At 43.9% G+C, this 15,886-nt stretch overlaps 1 protein-coding gene across 1 annotated transcript in view; it reads right to left on the bottom strand.

Annotated features, from left to right (window-relative positions):
- Positions 1-1,134: 1,134 nt before the first annotated feature.
- cds1 (CDP-diacylglycerol synthase (phosphatidate cytidylyltransferase) 1) overlaps positions 1,135-15,886 on the bottom strand; it is a 36,465-nt gene continuing 21,713 nt past the window's right edge. The window contains exons 4-13 of the mRNA XM_063017685.1: positions 14,546-14,643; positions 13,360-13,499; positions 11,285-11,343; positions 7,579-7,661; positions 7,392-7,479; positions 7,235-7,303; positions 5,430-5,582; positions 4,099-4,218; positions 3,134-3,237; positions 1,135-2,349 (exon numbers count right to left, since the gene is read on the bottom strand). Of these exons, the coding sequence (XP_062873755.1) occupies positions 2,217-2,349; positions 3,134-3,237; positions 4,099-4,218; positions 5,430-5,582; positions 7,235-7,303; positions 7,392-7,479; positions 7,579-7,661; positions 11,285-11,343; positions 13,360-13,499; positions 14,546-14,643 (1,047 nt within the window). The 3' untranslated portion in view covers positions 1,135-2,216. The remainder of the gene's footprint in view (positions 2,350-3,133; positions 3,238-4,098; positions 4,219-5,429; positions 5,583-7,234; positions 7,304-7,391; positions 7,480-7,578; positions 7,662-11,284; positions 11,344-13,359; positions 13,500-14,545; positions 14,644-15,886) is intronic.

The following is a 15,886-nucleotide window of genomic DNA, read 5'->3' as shown; positions in this document are numbered from 1 at the left end:
TAAATTTACACTGTTATATAAGCTGCACACAGACTACTTTTCATTGTGTCAAAGTGTCATTTTGTCAGTGTTGTCCCATGAAAAGATATACTTAAATATCTGCAGAAATGTGAGGGGTGTACTCACTTTTGTGATACACTGTATATATAATATATATTATCTCTAAAGGGTTAATGGCAATCTGTGGGATTCTGCACATAGTTTTTACTCCTATGAAAAAACTAGGATAGGATTTGTTCTAGTGTACGTCATATACTAGATATAATGTATATATATATATTTTTTTATTAGTAAAATCTAGATCTATTTACACTACTACGTATGAGATCTCTGCATATATATATAAACAGTGTCTGTCTAAATTCCAGTGCTGCTGTTGTTAAGAAGTTCCCTTTCATATACAACCCCAATTCCAAAGAAGTTGGGACGCTGTGTAAAATGTAAATAAACGTACACATCTCATAGGCCCTTGTTTTATTCACAATAGAACATAGAGCACATATCAGATGCTGAAAGTGAGACATTTTACTCATTTAGAACTTGATGGCAGCAACACATCTTATAAAAGTTGGGACGGGGCAACAAAAGGCTGAAAAAGCAAGTGGTACTCATACAAAAAAACATTTTAGAGAGGCGGAGGTTGGGTCCAAAATTGCATACTTCCATACTGAACTGTATGCAAAAGCAGTATGCGATATCCCATAATTCAACTGGAGCTGCGAAGGCATTCAAAGCGTAGTAAATAAAGTAAGTGTAGGTGTAAGTGAGACAAAAAATTAAAGTGTTATGATCGTGTACAGCCCTGAATAACGTGATGAGCACCTTTGTGGGAAACAACAGGACTAATTTTGTTAATTAATTAATGTGGCGTGGGTAAAACGGCGAACGTAGTACACCCGAGGTTGCGTGCATACTGCGCGCTCGCGTTCTGCTTCACGACGTACTGTTTAAGTGTGCGATTCTGGACGAGGTTTGGAACCCACATACTCCATCCATCCGGTCATCCATCAGGCTGAACGGGCCTGTCCGCAGTCCAGACCGTTCACCAAAATCAGGCAAGGACCCGGGACTGACAAGAACGGGCCAACAATCGTCTCCCAAAAACTCCAGCATTTGGTCTCCTCACTTCACGTAGGGGACGTTACACAATAAGCATCGGTCTCAATCTAATGAGCTCTCTACATAGACTGCATTTAAATCTAGCTCTGCACAAGGGCGGATGATTGACAGAGGGCATAGTGCAATCCATCACTGGCTGGCGACCTCACACACGTCAGGGGCAGGCGCACGGTGATCGTGGCTCGCCTTGGTCGGTACAGGGGTGGCGCGAGCAGCAAAAATGGAAGACGAGAAGGGGAAAATGCAAAGGTAAACATGGTAAAAAATGGTAAAATGTCTCACTTTCAGCATCTGATACTTCTGTGTTCTACTGTGCATAAAACATAGGCTTGTTAGATTTGCAAATCATCTCGTTCTTTGTTTTATTAACATTTATATACTTTACGCAGCGTCCCAACAATTTTTTTTAATTGTGGTTCTATATAAAGAATAGAAAAAACCCAAAGAACGATTGTAGGAGATGCAGTAACTGTATGGCTCAAGGATCATGATTAAACGTGTAGCTGATAGATTATCAGCACTGGTTAAAAGAACATAATCACAGCTTACTGCAGTGTTTCCCAACCACTGTGCCGCGGCACATAAGTGTGCCGTGAGAAATCATCAGGTGTGCCGTGGAAGATTATCCAATTTCACCTGATTGGTACTGCGGTGTGTAGTTACAGGCAGAACAATTACATTCTCTTCCACTAGAGGGCGGTACAACTTCTTGGTAGTGTGCCTTGTGATTTTTCTAACGTGAAATATGTGCCTGGCTCAAAAAGGTTGGGAAACACTGGCTTACTGGACTAAAAATAGCCTTTAAAAAAAAAAAAAGACACTAGAATCAGATTCAAAATCAGCGCAGTCCTCTCGCTGTGCATTATAACCCTTCATAAACCCCAACGTTCACTTACCACATGCTCCCTTTTTTTTGTTCTGCTCTCCGGCCCTTGTGTGTGTGTGTGTGTGTGTGTGTACTGTGACGAGGTGTTCGTTCGGCGGAAGTGTTCGTCTTGTTCTATAGGAAGGGAGCTGCAGACCTTCTCTGCACTGCAGCGTACGTGTGGTTGTGCGTCCACAGTCAAGTAAGTGAAATGAATAGGGTGAGGGAGGATTCACTCCTGCGGCGCAGCAGGGGGCAGCACGCCCTTCTCTCTCAGGTGGTTGCCCAGCATGTTGAAGATGCTGAGCTGCTGTTCGGGTTGCAGGACGAGCAGCTGCTGTAAGACCTTGCTGGGGTTCGGACCTCTGAAAGACAAACGGCAAAACAACAGTCAGTAAAAGTGTAGCCGTAGTTTTATGCTTGCTAATTCTTTTAGGGTGAATAAGGGTAAAATGTGGGACAATTACAATAATTGGGTAACTATTATTAGTAAAGGGATTCAGAAGCTGAGTGAGTTAAGGGACTTGCTCAAGAACCCAACCATGGCTGCATGGCAGAGCTGGGGTTTAATTTTACTAGCCATATATGGGCACGATTACCATATATGGGCAGTGGTAGCTCAGTGATTAAGGTACTAAACTAACAAGCAGAGGGTTGCCAGTTCAAGCCACACCACTGCCAAAGTAGTCACTGTTGGGCCCCTGAGCAAGGCACTTAACCCTCAACTGCACAATGCTGCCTACTGCCTGTACATCATTTTTAGTAGCGTCTCTGACTGTAGGAACATTGTTTGATTACAGTTTCTTTAAGAGGTAAGACTATAAAATTAGGATCAGCACAAAACATAAGAGTGTAAGGTCTCTGTTTTGGCCAAGGTGCACGAACAGTGGGGATTGATTCGTGGGGATTGATTGATAGCGCAGCTCTCTGTGTGCAGTACAGCTCTCCGATGTGAGAATCCACCACTGGCGATTGAACAGAAGCGGCTAGCGACCGCATACAGCGGAGGAAGGCCCATGATAGTCTGAGGCTCTCCTCGGCCAGTGCAGGGGACGAGAGGATTGCACCAAGGAACCAGAAATGAGCAGACTGGAGGACAAAAAGGGGAACACATGTCCGCTGGGTTCAAGGTAAAACGCACAACCTTACCTTATAAAGCTTGCTATGTAAACGTGAACAAATGTGGCCATCAGATACTGACAGTCGAATCGGTCCATGATGCCACCATGTCCGGGGATGGTGTCCGCAAAATCCTGAGGAATTAAAAACGCTGTTATTCAGTGTGTTACCCCACAGACAAGGCTGTACGGTCTTCAGCGCTGGATTCCCACGAACTAGGGTTGATGCTGCATAATTTCATGTCCCTATTATATAAAGTATATATATATATATATATATAATATATATATATAAAATGTATGCATTTTCTCCCTTGTAGTGCGTCCAATTGCCCGATTGCGTCATGCTTCCTTCTCCACCGATGCCGATCCCCACTCTGATTGAGGAGAATGAAGCTAACCCACGCCCCCCTCCGACACGTGGGCATCAGCCGTATGCATCTCATCACCTACACTTTGACGAGTGCAATGCGGATCAACACGGTGTACGGAGACACACACCCTGAGAGCACTCTTCCCTCATCTCTGTGTAGGCGCCATCAATCAGCCTGCAGAGGTCGTAATTGCATTAGTTATGAGAGAGAGAGAGACCCTATCCGGCTTAGTCCCGCCCATATCTGAACAACAGGCCAATCGCTGTTCAGCCGGAAGGCAGAGCCGAGGTTCGACACGATGTATTCGAGTTCCCAGCTCTGGTTCCAGCGTGTGTTTTTACCGCTGCGCCACCTGAGCGGCACAAACAAGATCTTCAAATGTCAACCTGAATGAATCAATCTGTTAAAAAGGCCCAAAGCTTGTTAAACTGTACTTAAATATTCATTATTTGGATTCCTTTCAGTCCAATTCAAATGCATCATAAACCCGCTTTGTTTTTTTTTTAAACCTGTCAGTTTGGTTATCATTAGGCTGCACATACCAATTTCCAGATGCATATTTTACCGTACAGGAGAGTCAGAAAGGACAAAGAGAAGATAAGAGCGAGTTATTCAGACTTACCTTGATTTTAAAAGCTCTTTTGAATCCACTGGCGAAGAAGCCACCGAAGGGGCCGATTAGCGAACCGAACGTGGAGAGAGCGATGCTGTGGATTTGAAATGGGTACAGATTCACCGTTTCCTGTAGGACAAAAACAGGCATAAAATTAAATACATTTATTACGCATCTGATGTCCAATGTACAGTATAAAATGTGTAAATAAAAACAAGTCTAATTAGTTTCTATCAGCTGTATTTCTGCCCAATAGATCAATATGCTAAAATCGGGTAGATGTTTGCCTGGTCGTTTTAAGAGCTTTCTATACATACACTGATCAGCCATAACATTAAAACCACCTTGTTTCTACACTGACTGTCCATTTGATCAGCTCCACTTACCATCTAGAAGCACTTTGTAGTTCTACGATCTGTTTCTCTGCATGCTTCGTTACCCCCCTTTCACAGAGCAGGTATTATTTAGGTGGTTGTGTTAGTGTGTGTTGTGCTGGTATGAGTGGATCAGACACAGCAGCGCTGCTGGAGCGTTTAAACACCTCACTGTCACTGCTGGACTGAGAATAGTCCACCAACCAAAAATATATCCAGCCAACAGTGCACCGTGGGCGGCGTCCTGTGACCACCGATGAAGGTCTAGAAGACGACCGACTCAAACAGCAGCAATAGATCGACCGAGCGATCGTCTCTGACTTTACATCTACAAGGTGGACCGACTAGGTAGGGGTGTCTAATAGAGTGGACAGTGAGTGGACACGGTATTTAAAAACTCCAGTTCCCAGATTTTACGTATCCTCCGGGAGCTATGGTTTCCTCACAACAGTTCAGACATCGAATTGGAGAGATGATGGTTTTTGACGTTGAACTTGAACCGATAAATCATGTATATTTAACCTGTAGCTACCTGTCCTGTCATGATGGAACCAGTGATTTGCGTGATTAGTTACAGCCTTAGTAAATTAGAAGCACTTTATTGTCTAGAATCGTCTCACCTTCGTACATTTAGACTGTAGAGGCACAGCACAACATGGATTAATCTACATAGCTGTGCAGCAATGATTTTTATCAAGCGTCTATGGTTGGTCAAGAAAGCCTTGATTGATTCTAGTTCATCCCGAAGTTGTTCGGTGGGGTCGTGGTTTGAACCTGGGATTTCTTAACGTCTGTAGAGCTTGCTTTGCGCACAGGGGTAGGGCCTTCCCTAAGCTATTGCTGCCAACTTGGCAGCATATCATATCCTTTCTATAAATGATTTATTACAGCCGTTTGGGATCGTCGTGGCTGTAACACATACATTCCCAATACTTTCGTCCATATAGTGTGTGCACACGTCCTTACCCATCTCAGGACGTTCTGCACCGCCGCGGGCAGCTTGTACTCCTGCAGCACGAACAGCTCCGAGGGTTCACATTCCACTGCGAACCGGTTGGTCTCGCTGTTGTACTCGACCGGGCAGACGAAGTACTGGTACTGGGAGAGCAGGTAAGCAAACTGAAATAGAAAGAAAATCAAACCCGGTCATCTGCACTGATGTTTAGGAAAAACGCTCTGAAGCTCGGATATGCGGAACATTTCATTGTACTGTAGATGTGTATATATACTGTATATATACTGTACACATACTATACACAGGTGCTGGTCATAAAATTAGAATATCATGAAAAAGTTGATTTATTTCAGTAATTCCATTCAAAAAGTGAAACTTGTATATTATATTCATTCATTACACACAGACTGATATATTTCTGATGTTTATTTCTTTTAATGTTGATGATTATAACTGACAACTAATGAAAACCCCAAATTCAGTATCTCAGAAAATTAGAATATTACTTAAGACCAACACAAAAAAAGGATTTTTAGAAATGTTGGCCAACTGAAAAGTATGAACATGAAAAGTATGAGCATGTACAGAACTCAATACTTAGTTGGGGCTCCTTTTGCCTGGATTACTGCAGCAATGCGGCGTGGCATGGAGTCCATCAGTCTGTGGCACTGCTTTATCTATGGGGTTAAGGTCAGGCGAGTTTGCTGGTCAATTAAGAACAGGGATACCATGGTCCTTAAACCAGGTACTGGTAGCTTTGGCACTGTGTGCAGGTGCCAAGTCCTGTTGGAAAATGAAATCTGCATCTCCATAAAGTTGCTCAGCAGCAGGAAGCATGAAGTGCTCTAAAACTTCCTGGTAGACGGCTGCGTTGACCTTGGACCTCAGAAAACACAGTGGACCAACACCAGCAGATGACATGGCACTCCAAACCATCACTGCCTGTGGAAACTTTACACATGTCCTCAAGCAACGTGGATTCTGTGCCTCTCCTCTCTTCCTCCAGACTCTGGGACTTTGATTTCCAAAGGTAATGCAAAATTTACTTTCATCAGAGAACATAACTTTGGACCACTCAGCAGCAGTCCAGTCCTTAGCCCAGGCGAGACGCTTCTGACGCTGTCTCTTGTTCAAGAGTGGCTTGACACAAGGAATGCGACAGCTGAAACCCATGTCTTGCATACGCCTGTGCGTGGTGGTTCTTGAAGCACTGACTCCAGCTGCAGTCCACTCTTTGTGAATCTCCCCCACATTTTTGAATGGGTTTTGTTTCACAATCCTCTCCAGGTTGCGGTTATCCCTATTGCTTGTACACTTTTTTCTACCACATCTTTTCCTTCCCTTCGCCTTTCTATTAATGTGCTTGGACACAGAGCTCTGTGAACAGCCAGCCTCTTTAGCAATGACCTTTTGTGTCTTGCCCTCCTTGTGCGAGGTGTCAATGGTCGTCTTTTGGAAAACTGTCGAGTCAGCAGTCTTCCCCATGATTGTGTAGCCTACAGAACTAAACTGAGAGACCATTTAAAGGCCTTTGCAGGTGTTTTGAGTTAATTAGCTGATTAGAGTGTGACACCAGATGTCTTCAATATTGTACCTTGTCACAATATTCAAATTTTCTGAGAACCTGAATTTGGGGTTTTCGTTAGTTGTCAGTTATAATCATCAACATTAAAAGAAATAAACATCAGAAATATATCAGTCTGTGTGTAATGAATGAATATAATATACTAGGCTACAACTGCCCTAATATGTTACAGATGTGATAAAATAACAATATATGTTTCATTTTCTACTTTCGAGGTTGGTGCGAGCTTACAATGAACCCGAAAACCACCGTAGAGAAGAATCCTCCAATAAAGCCTTCCCAGGTCTTCTTTGGAGAGAGCTAAATAAAAAAAAGCATGAAGGTTTGACTTGAAGTTCATTTTATAGACAAATACTATTAAATATCCAAAATTCGACAGAAAATTCACCTTAATCAAAGGCGTTCTTCCAAAGAAGAAGCCGAACAGGTAAGCCATGATGTCATTACAGATGACGATCGAAATCGGTACAATGAACCTGTAAGACAAACACGCCAGCGTCGTCGTTAGCATCTGTCTGTAATCAAAACTAATCGGCAGATGCCGGGCCGACGAGTCGGATGCGAGTCCTGCTTACCAAATCATTCCTTCAAAAAGGTTTTGAATGACCAGATGAGACTGAGTTACCACAATCAACAGCGTCACATGGGTCCATGCAAACTGAAGTGGCAAAGAAAACACACACACACAGACACAGGACCACATTATTAATGGAACAGCCGGGATGACGTTTTGTTAAAGAAATTAGACAGCACACATTCCTACTATCATATATCATATATATCATGTATAATTCTACGGTTGTTTTACATCTATAGAGCTTTTAATATTAAGTCTTTATTAGTTGAATGACGTATAATACACTTCCTTTGTTCACTTGCTCATACTTCCATGTCACAATTATTCAACCCCTTCATAATAGCGCTGATCTTAAACCCTGTAAGACCTAAATTTGGGTACCTACATGATTTAACCATTGTAAATTCAATAACAACATTAAAACCACCTCCTTGTTTCTACACACACTGTCCATTTGATCAGCTCCACTTACCATATACAAGCACTTTGTAGTTCTACAATTACTGACTGTAGACCATCTGTTTCTCTGCATACTTTGTTACCCCCTTTCATGCCGTTCTTCAGTGGTCAGGACCCCCAGAGGACCACTACTACTACTAGAGCAGGTATTATTTAGGTGGTGGATCATTCTCAGCACTGCAGTGACACTGACATGGTGGTGGTGTGTTAGTGTGTGTTGTGCTGGTATGAGTGGAGTTTTTAAATACCGTGTCCACTCACTGTCCACTCTGTTAGACGCTCCTACCTAGTCGGTCCACCTTGTAGATGTAAATCGCTCATCTATTGCTGCTGGTTGAGTCGGTCATCTTTTAGACCTTCACCAGTGGTCAGAGGACGCTGCCCACGGGGCGCTGTTGGCTGGATGTTTTTGGTTGGTGGACGATTCTCAGTCCAGCAGTGACAGTGAGTGAGGTGTTTAAAAACTCCATCGTACTCATACCAGCACAACACACACTAACACACCGCCACCATGTCAGTGTGCTGAGAATGATCCTCTACCTAAATAATACCTGCTCTGTGGTGGTCCTGACCATTGAAGAACAGCATGAAAAGGGGGCTAACAAAGCATGCAGAGAAACAGACGAACTACAGTCAGTAATTGTAGAACTACAAAAGTGCTGAGTCAAGTCTTCAGGCTCTAGCTGAAGCACATTATCTACAATCACTCCCACTTACAGAATGATGGATTAATCGTGAGTCAGTGCGGTGAGAGGGTTCACAGATTGCTCAAGCAAATGTCATCAGTTCAGATACCGGATACAAGTGCACTGGATTTATTATTTATAATCTGTATAATCTGTATGCCAAAAGTCTTGCAGACCAACCTAGAGCTCTAAATTGTTTATTTATTTATGGTATGTTGCCACTTTAGCCCATTTCCATGGCATACCTTTGTTGGCATTTAGATACGATGGTTATAATACTGCAGTGATTGTATTAGGTGTTTTAAATTAACGTGGAAGATGTTTCTCAGGTTTTCGGGAGCTCTATAGAAGCTGGCTATGGCGGGGTTTCTTCCAGAACAAGAACAAGAACTGTACACCGATCAGGCATAACAATATGACCACCTTCCTAATATTGTGTTGGTCCTTCTTTTGCTGCCAAAACAGCCCTGCAACTGTGATGCTCTGTGTATCCTGACTCCTTTCTATCAGAACCGGCGTTAACTTCTTCAGCAATTTGAGCCTTGGCCGCCCATGACCCTGTCGCCGGTTTACCACTGTTCCTTCCTTGGACCGCTTTTCATAGATACTGACCACTTGTCCCACTTTAGCGCATCCGATTTCTGCCCGTCAATCATCCTCTCACTAATACCGGCCCCTGCTCTTGATCGGGGAGGACGAGGCTGCTCCGCGCCCCCCTCCGACACGTGCACAGCACTCGAACATCTTAACGCCTACACTTGACGAGTGCAGCGCTGTGTACGGAGAGCCACACCCTCTACCGCACTCCTTCCCCGTCTCCGTGCAGGCGCCACCGACCAGCCCGCAGAGGTCGTGATCCAGTCGCACTAGTCTGAGAGAGAGAGTCCACATCCGGCTTAATCCCGCACCTATCTGGACAACAGGGCAATCGTTGTTCACGTGGCCGCTCGGCCTGAGCCGGCCTGCAGTTTCGAAGATGCTCTGACCCGGTCGTCTAGCCGTCACAATTCGGCCCTCGTCAAACTCGCTCAGATCCTCACGCTCGCTTAATATATGCCACCTACTAACAGGTGCCGTGATGAAGAGATAATCAGTGTTATTCACTTCCCGTGTCCGTGGTCATAATGTTATGCCTAGTCGGTGTATATCCGGAATATTAGCTTGTTATTCTTAGATTCTTAGCCATGGGACCCTTACATCTACGAGACCCACTGTGGAAAAGGCCAGGTCTAGTTCTCTTCAAAGACAGACGGCTATGACGAACATTGAGATTTCTTGGCTGTGCTTCAAATCGAGTCCTGTATGACATAAGGTGTGACTTTAATATACGTAGTGCACTACCTAACATATTATTTTAAGGTTGCCAGGATGCAGTTAGTGACACTGGTTTAATAACTGCGCTCAGGTGGTGCAGCAGTAAAAAAAAAACACACGCTAGCACACCAGAGCTGGGATCTCGAATACATCGTATCGAATCTCAGCTCTGGCATCCGGCTGGGCCGAGTGGCCACATGAACAACGATTGGCCTGTTGTTCATATATGGGGGGGGGCTCACCGTGTCACGGTGGCTCAGTGGGTAGCACAGTCGCCTCACAGCAAGAAGGTCCTGGGTTCGATTCCCATGTGGAGTGGTTCAGATCCTCCCCCCCCCCCCCCCCCTTTAGCACATCCAATTGCTCAATTAGCATTCGAACCCGGCCCTGACCGAGGAGATCGAAGCTGACCCATATCCCCTCCGAAACACGAGCAGCAGCCGGATGCATTTTTGCCACCCACACATCGATGAGTGTTGTGCCACCTAGCGTTGCATGTGGAGAGACACACCCTAAGGGCGCTCTTCCTCATCTCCTGTGCAGGCGCCTCTAATCAGCCGGCAGAGGTCGTAATCGCACCATTCTGACAGAGAGAGACCCACGTCCGGCTCTTTGTCCCACCGGCCAATCGTTGCTCATACGGCCACTCGGCCTCGAACCGGTGAGGCAGAGCTGGATTCGATACGATGTACTCAGAATCCAGCCCTGGTCGCAGCGTGTCTTTTTACCGCTGCGCCACCTGAGCGGCTTGTTCAGATCCTTTCTGTGTGGAGGTTACATGTTCTCCCCGCGTCCGTGTGGGTTTCCTCCGAGCGCTCCGGTTTCCTCCCACAGTACAAAGACGCGCAGTCAGGTCAACTGGAGATACAAAATCGTCCGTGACCGTGTTCGATATTAAACCTGAACTGATGAATCTTGTGTAACGTGTAGCGACCTGTCCTGTCATGAATGTAACCAAAGTGTGTAAAACAATGGATTTAAATCCTTATAAAAATAAATTAATAAGTATTCTTGCCCTGCAGAACTAGTATTAGTGCCAATAAGTCTAAACCGAAATACAACGCCGTCATACTGATGGGTGACAAACATCACGCGGACACTCACAAGGCCGTTTTCCTTGCACAGGTGAAATATTACAGATTTACACCCAACGTTGTTACTTTTAAAAACGTCTACAGCACAGAGTGTGTGAACGAAACGACTCATGTTTGGTTAGTGCTTGCACGCGGTTCCGCTGGTACACACCATGTAAAACTGCAGGCGGTAATGTTTCTTCACTAAGCTCAGAACAAACATGCAGAAACCTGTGAAAGGCAAATAACATGCGGTCAGTTTCAAACCGATGGAACATTTATACAGTACACAGTGATAACATTACCAGAAAGTGAGTGCGTGTGTGTGTGTGTGTGTGTGGGGGGGGGGTATATGTATAACCATAGACTAGTAACAGAAGGCTCGCTGTTGGGCCCTTGAGCAAGTCGCTTTGGATAAAGGCCGCCCCCCTCCGACGTGTGCTTCTTTTCACCTGCACGAGGCGGGTTCGTGTGGGGTTAGGTCATGCACAGATCTCCCTCATCCCCCGTCTCACTGCGCAGGCACCGTCGATAATACATTTAAATACATTTTCAGCATTTATCCTAAGCGACTTACAGTACTGTGACATTATACAGTCTGAGCCAGGGGTGTCAAACTCATTTTCACCGAGGGCCACGTCAGCATTATTGTGGCCCTCAAAGGGCCGATTGTAACGTATCCTGCAGTGATTGCAGTCTGTTGTTTTTCTTGGAGGCTAAATTCTGCATTTATATCGTCCTCCTTTACCACAGACACGGCCTCATAACACAAGAGACGCACCGTTTTCTCTTCCTGAAGCACAAACTTGTTTTCATTTTCATTAAATTTCCTCCTTCTGCTTAATTTTCTTACTTATCTTCTTGTACATTTTGGGATCATGTGTAAATATTTGTTAACATCGTCTACTGGCGGGATGTGCCACTTTGCAGGTCACAAAATCAGCCTGCATTTTGAGAGATGCAGTTTATGTAGGATTTTACAGTGTATTTTAAGACAATCATTCTGCCCTCACTAATAGTTTATCCCCCTTTCTCAGCTAGACAGACAGGTAGACAGACAGACAGCTCTCTTCAGAATACAGTTGGTTTTATTTGCTTCCCAGCTGTGTGATACACTGTGTGCACCAGAATGAAGTAAAACTACAAACAATACAAACAATAAAGAACTTAATACAGTACAAGCACACAGCTGTAGTCAAGTGTTACATCTGGTACAATATGAGATTTAACCAAACGTAAAATAGCGCTAACGAGTTAGCATTTTGTGTAAAGATACTAATTGCTATAGTAACGGTAACAATTGTATTTAATTACGGTAAATTTGTAACTAAAACGCTGTGATATACTCACTAAACATTTACAAACAACTGAGAATATAAACGCCCCTACTTACACACGATGCTTTGGTAATATATTACAAGATAATTATTTATATTTATTATTATTGTTTACGTTACTACCCGCGTTCTTTTGCCGTAAAAGTCACATGGCTTCTCAGCGAGGGTCAAAGTTAGTTGCCATGACTACGATGTCAACAGTTGCACTTAAAGGCGCAGGTGTCCCATTAAATTATAACTGCGTCTCTGTAACGACTCCAACAATCGTACAGTCGTTTAAGCTCTCGCGGGCCACATAAAATGACGTGGGCCGTGAGTTTGACACCCCTGGTCTAAGCAATTAAGGGTTAAGGGCCTTGCTCAAGGGCCCAACAGCAGCAATGGTAGTGGCAGTGGTGGGGCTTGAACCAGCAACTTTCTAATTACTAGTCCAGTACCTTAATCCCTACAGTCCTCCCTCCCTCAGACTGGCCGATCAGTGTCCGATCATGTTCTTGCTGGTAATCGTATCGTTACAGGGTGAAACAAGTTCACCGTCATGCTACTTCATCCACCAATTAGTATCTGAGTAAAAGGTCACATGACTGGACTAAAGGTCACTGTAATCAGTGGCATGTTTGGATCAGAGCACCAAAAAGTCCTTCTAGCTTGCTCTTTAAACTCCACAACTCAAAGCCAACCACTGATCAGTCAAAATAACATCACCATGCATATTTGATAATTGTCTGGCTACTATTGAATATGTATAGAATCGAATAGTAGCCAGACAATTATAATACAATTACATACAATAAATCACAATTTGCTGCTGTAGTTTATCCAGTTACCATAAGAGACTAATGCAAACTCCTAGTTAGTGTAATCTGTGCCCCCCCCCTGCACTCTGAGCCTTGTATACGTTCTTACTTACCTGCCAGGTATAAGGTAAAGGAAATGAAGCGATGATAGCGAACGAGGAACTGCAGCGGTTCCTCCCTTTGGACTAACACACCAAAATAATCGGCTACTGTCTCGCCATAGAAGAAGTAGTTCACACAAATCAGAAAGTACCTGAAATGCAAGACACGTGTTTTTTATTGGAGACCATTACAGTACCATAGCACGCTTTATGTATACATGTATATGTACACTGATCATCACTGTACGCTCACTGTCCATTTTATCAGCTCCACTTCTACAATTACTGACTGTAGTCTACCTGTTTCTCTACATACTTTTTCACCCTGTTTTTCCATGGTCAGGACCCTCACAGGACCACCACAGACCGGGTATTATTTAGATGGTGGATGATTCTTAGCACTGCAGTGACACTGCCATGGTGGTGGTGTGTTAGTGTGTGTTGTGCTGGTATGAGTGGATCAGACACTCACTGTCCACTCTATTAGACACTCCTACCTAGTCAGAGACGAGTTGGTCATCTTCCAGACCTTCATCGGTGGTCACGGGACGCTGTTGGCTGGTTGTTTTTGGTTGGTGGACTATTCTCAGTCCAGCAGTGACACACTAACACACCACCACCATGTCAGTGCTGAAAATGATCCACCACCCAAATAATACCTACTATGTGGTGGTCCTGGGAGAGTCCTGACCATTGAAGAACAGCATGAAAGGGGGCTAACAAAGCATGCAGAGAAATAGATTGACTATATATATATATATAGATATAGATATAGCTATAGATATATGTATATACACACACTGTCTGTGCGGCTCTTGTTTGGATACAGTGGGCGCATTTTTTAAATTCTCCAGCATGGAAGTGCACTTTGCTCAGCCGCAGTTAGTCACTAGTTTATCTATGTACAGAGGTGAGAGACGGATGACAGGAGAGCACGTGCACTTGGGTTTAAACGTATTTTTTTTAATACTGTCAAAATCCAGGTGCTTTGACCGCTGACGAAAACAGCATCAGTGCTGCTCCCAAGCCTGCAATAAGGAGGGCTGCGTCAAGAACGGCACCAAAAGCGGTTTTGCTGCTTCTCATGTGAATGCGCCCTTAGACCGCTGTGCCACCCAAGCCAAAGTGTAAATAGTCACGCCATTGCGAGTCTTTTATAGATGACTACAGATGTGCACTTCAGTCAAACGTCACTTACCAGCTCAGGGTTCTGAACCAGGGCAGCTCGTAGGAATGGTAAACTCTATAGCCGATGGTTATGATTTCCTGAAAACACTTGATTTGAACAGACATAACCTGCGTAAAAAAAGATAGGTTTAAATATTCAGTAGTCTTCCAGTTTAATAAGAAACGTCATATTTAGTACATTATAAATAAAGTAATTTTTTACATCAACATAGATTAATAAAAATGCTGATATTATATATTAACTTGAAGAAAATGATGTAAATATACAGTTGTAATCACAAATCTTCAACTCCCCTAAGTTAAAAGGTATCATGATGTGTATATAGGTTGGTACATATACAGATGTACAGTACAATCAAATTATTACTGCGCCTATGCCAGCTTGTTTGAAAGCTGGGGTCAGAGCGCAGGGTCAGCCATTGAACGGCGCCCCTGAGAGGGTTAAGAGCCTTGCTCAAGGGCCCAACAGTGGCTGCATGGCAGAGCTAGGATTCGAACTCTCAATCTTTTAGTTGATAGCTTAAAGTCCTACCCATTAGGCTACCCATATGTGTGTGTGTGTGCAGTGTGTTTATATATATATATATATATATGTATGTATATGTAACTGACCTGTAAGGGCAGTGGTAACTTAGTGGTTAAGGTACTGGGCTAGTAACCAAAAAGTCACTGGTTCAAGCCCCACCATTGCCAGGTTGCCACTGTAGGGCCCTTAAGCAAGACCCTTAACCCTCAATTGTTTAGACTGTATACTGTCACAAATGCAGGTCGCTTTGGATGAATACTGACAATGTAAATGGCCCATCACAGCTGAAGCAAATTAAGGGTGGTTATTGAGTCCTAATGGTTTAATCATGCAGTAACCCAACTTTAGGTCCTACAGACTAGAAGTAGGTTATAAGATCAGCAATATTATGTAGAAGCTGAATAGTTGTGGCATGGCCAAAATACAGAGGATCCTCGATTTAACGGACTAAAACTGGGGGAGCACTGGTCTGTAAAATGCGACCGTCCGATTAAAACACCAGGGGGTGCAAAAAAGATACGAAAACACAGCACTAAGGTCCACAAAAGTGCTAAACATGCACATATAACGAACTGTGAAATGAACAATGTAAATAGAAATGTAAATATGTCATGTTAAACCTGTAAATAAATATTAAAACTGGTGTGCTGTACTAATAGGGAGAAATTTTCATTTAACTTGTGTGGTGGGGGAGCATAAAACAGAGAAAAAGGCGAGAACGAAGCGAGCCTCCCGGCAAAACAAAAGCCTATCACTCATGTACACAGAGACATGTGCACGGGCTAGAGGACGGTTACTGAGCTACTGGTCCTGGTACGCTTCTCC

Source organism: Trichomycterus rosablanca, chromosome 21 (assembly GCF_030014385.1).
Source record: "Trichomycterus rosablanca isolate fTriRos1 chromosome 21, fTriRos1.hap1, whole genome shotgun sequence".
NCBI classification, from domain to species: Eukaryota; Metazoa; Chordata; class Actinopteri; order Siluriformes; family Trichomycteridae; genus Trichomycterus; species Trichomycterus rosablanca.
This window is presented reverse-complemented; position numbering and strand designations above follow the sequence as displayed.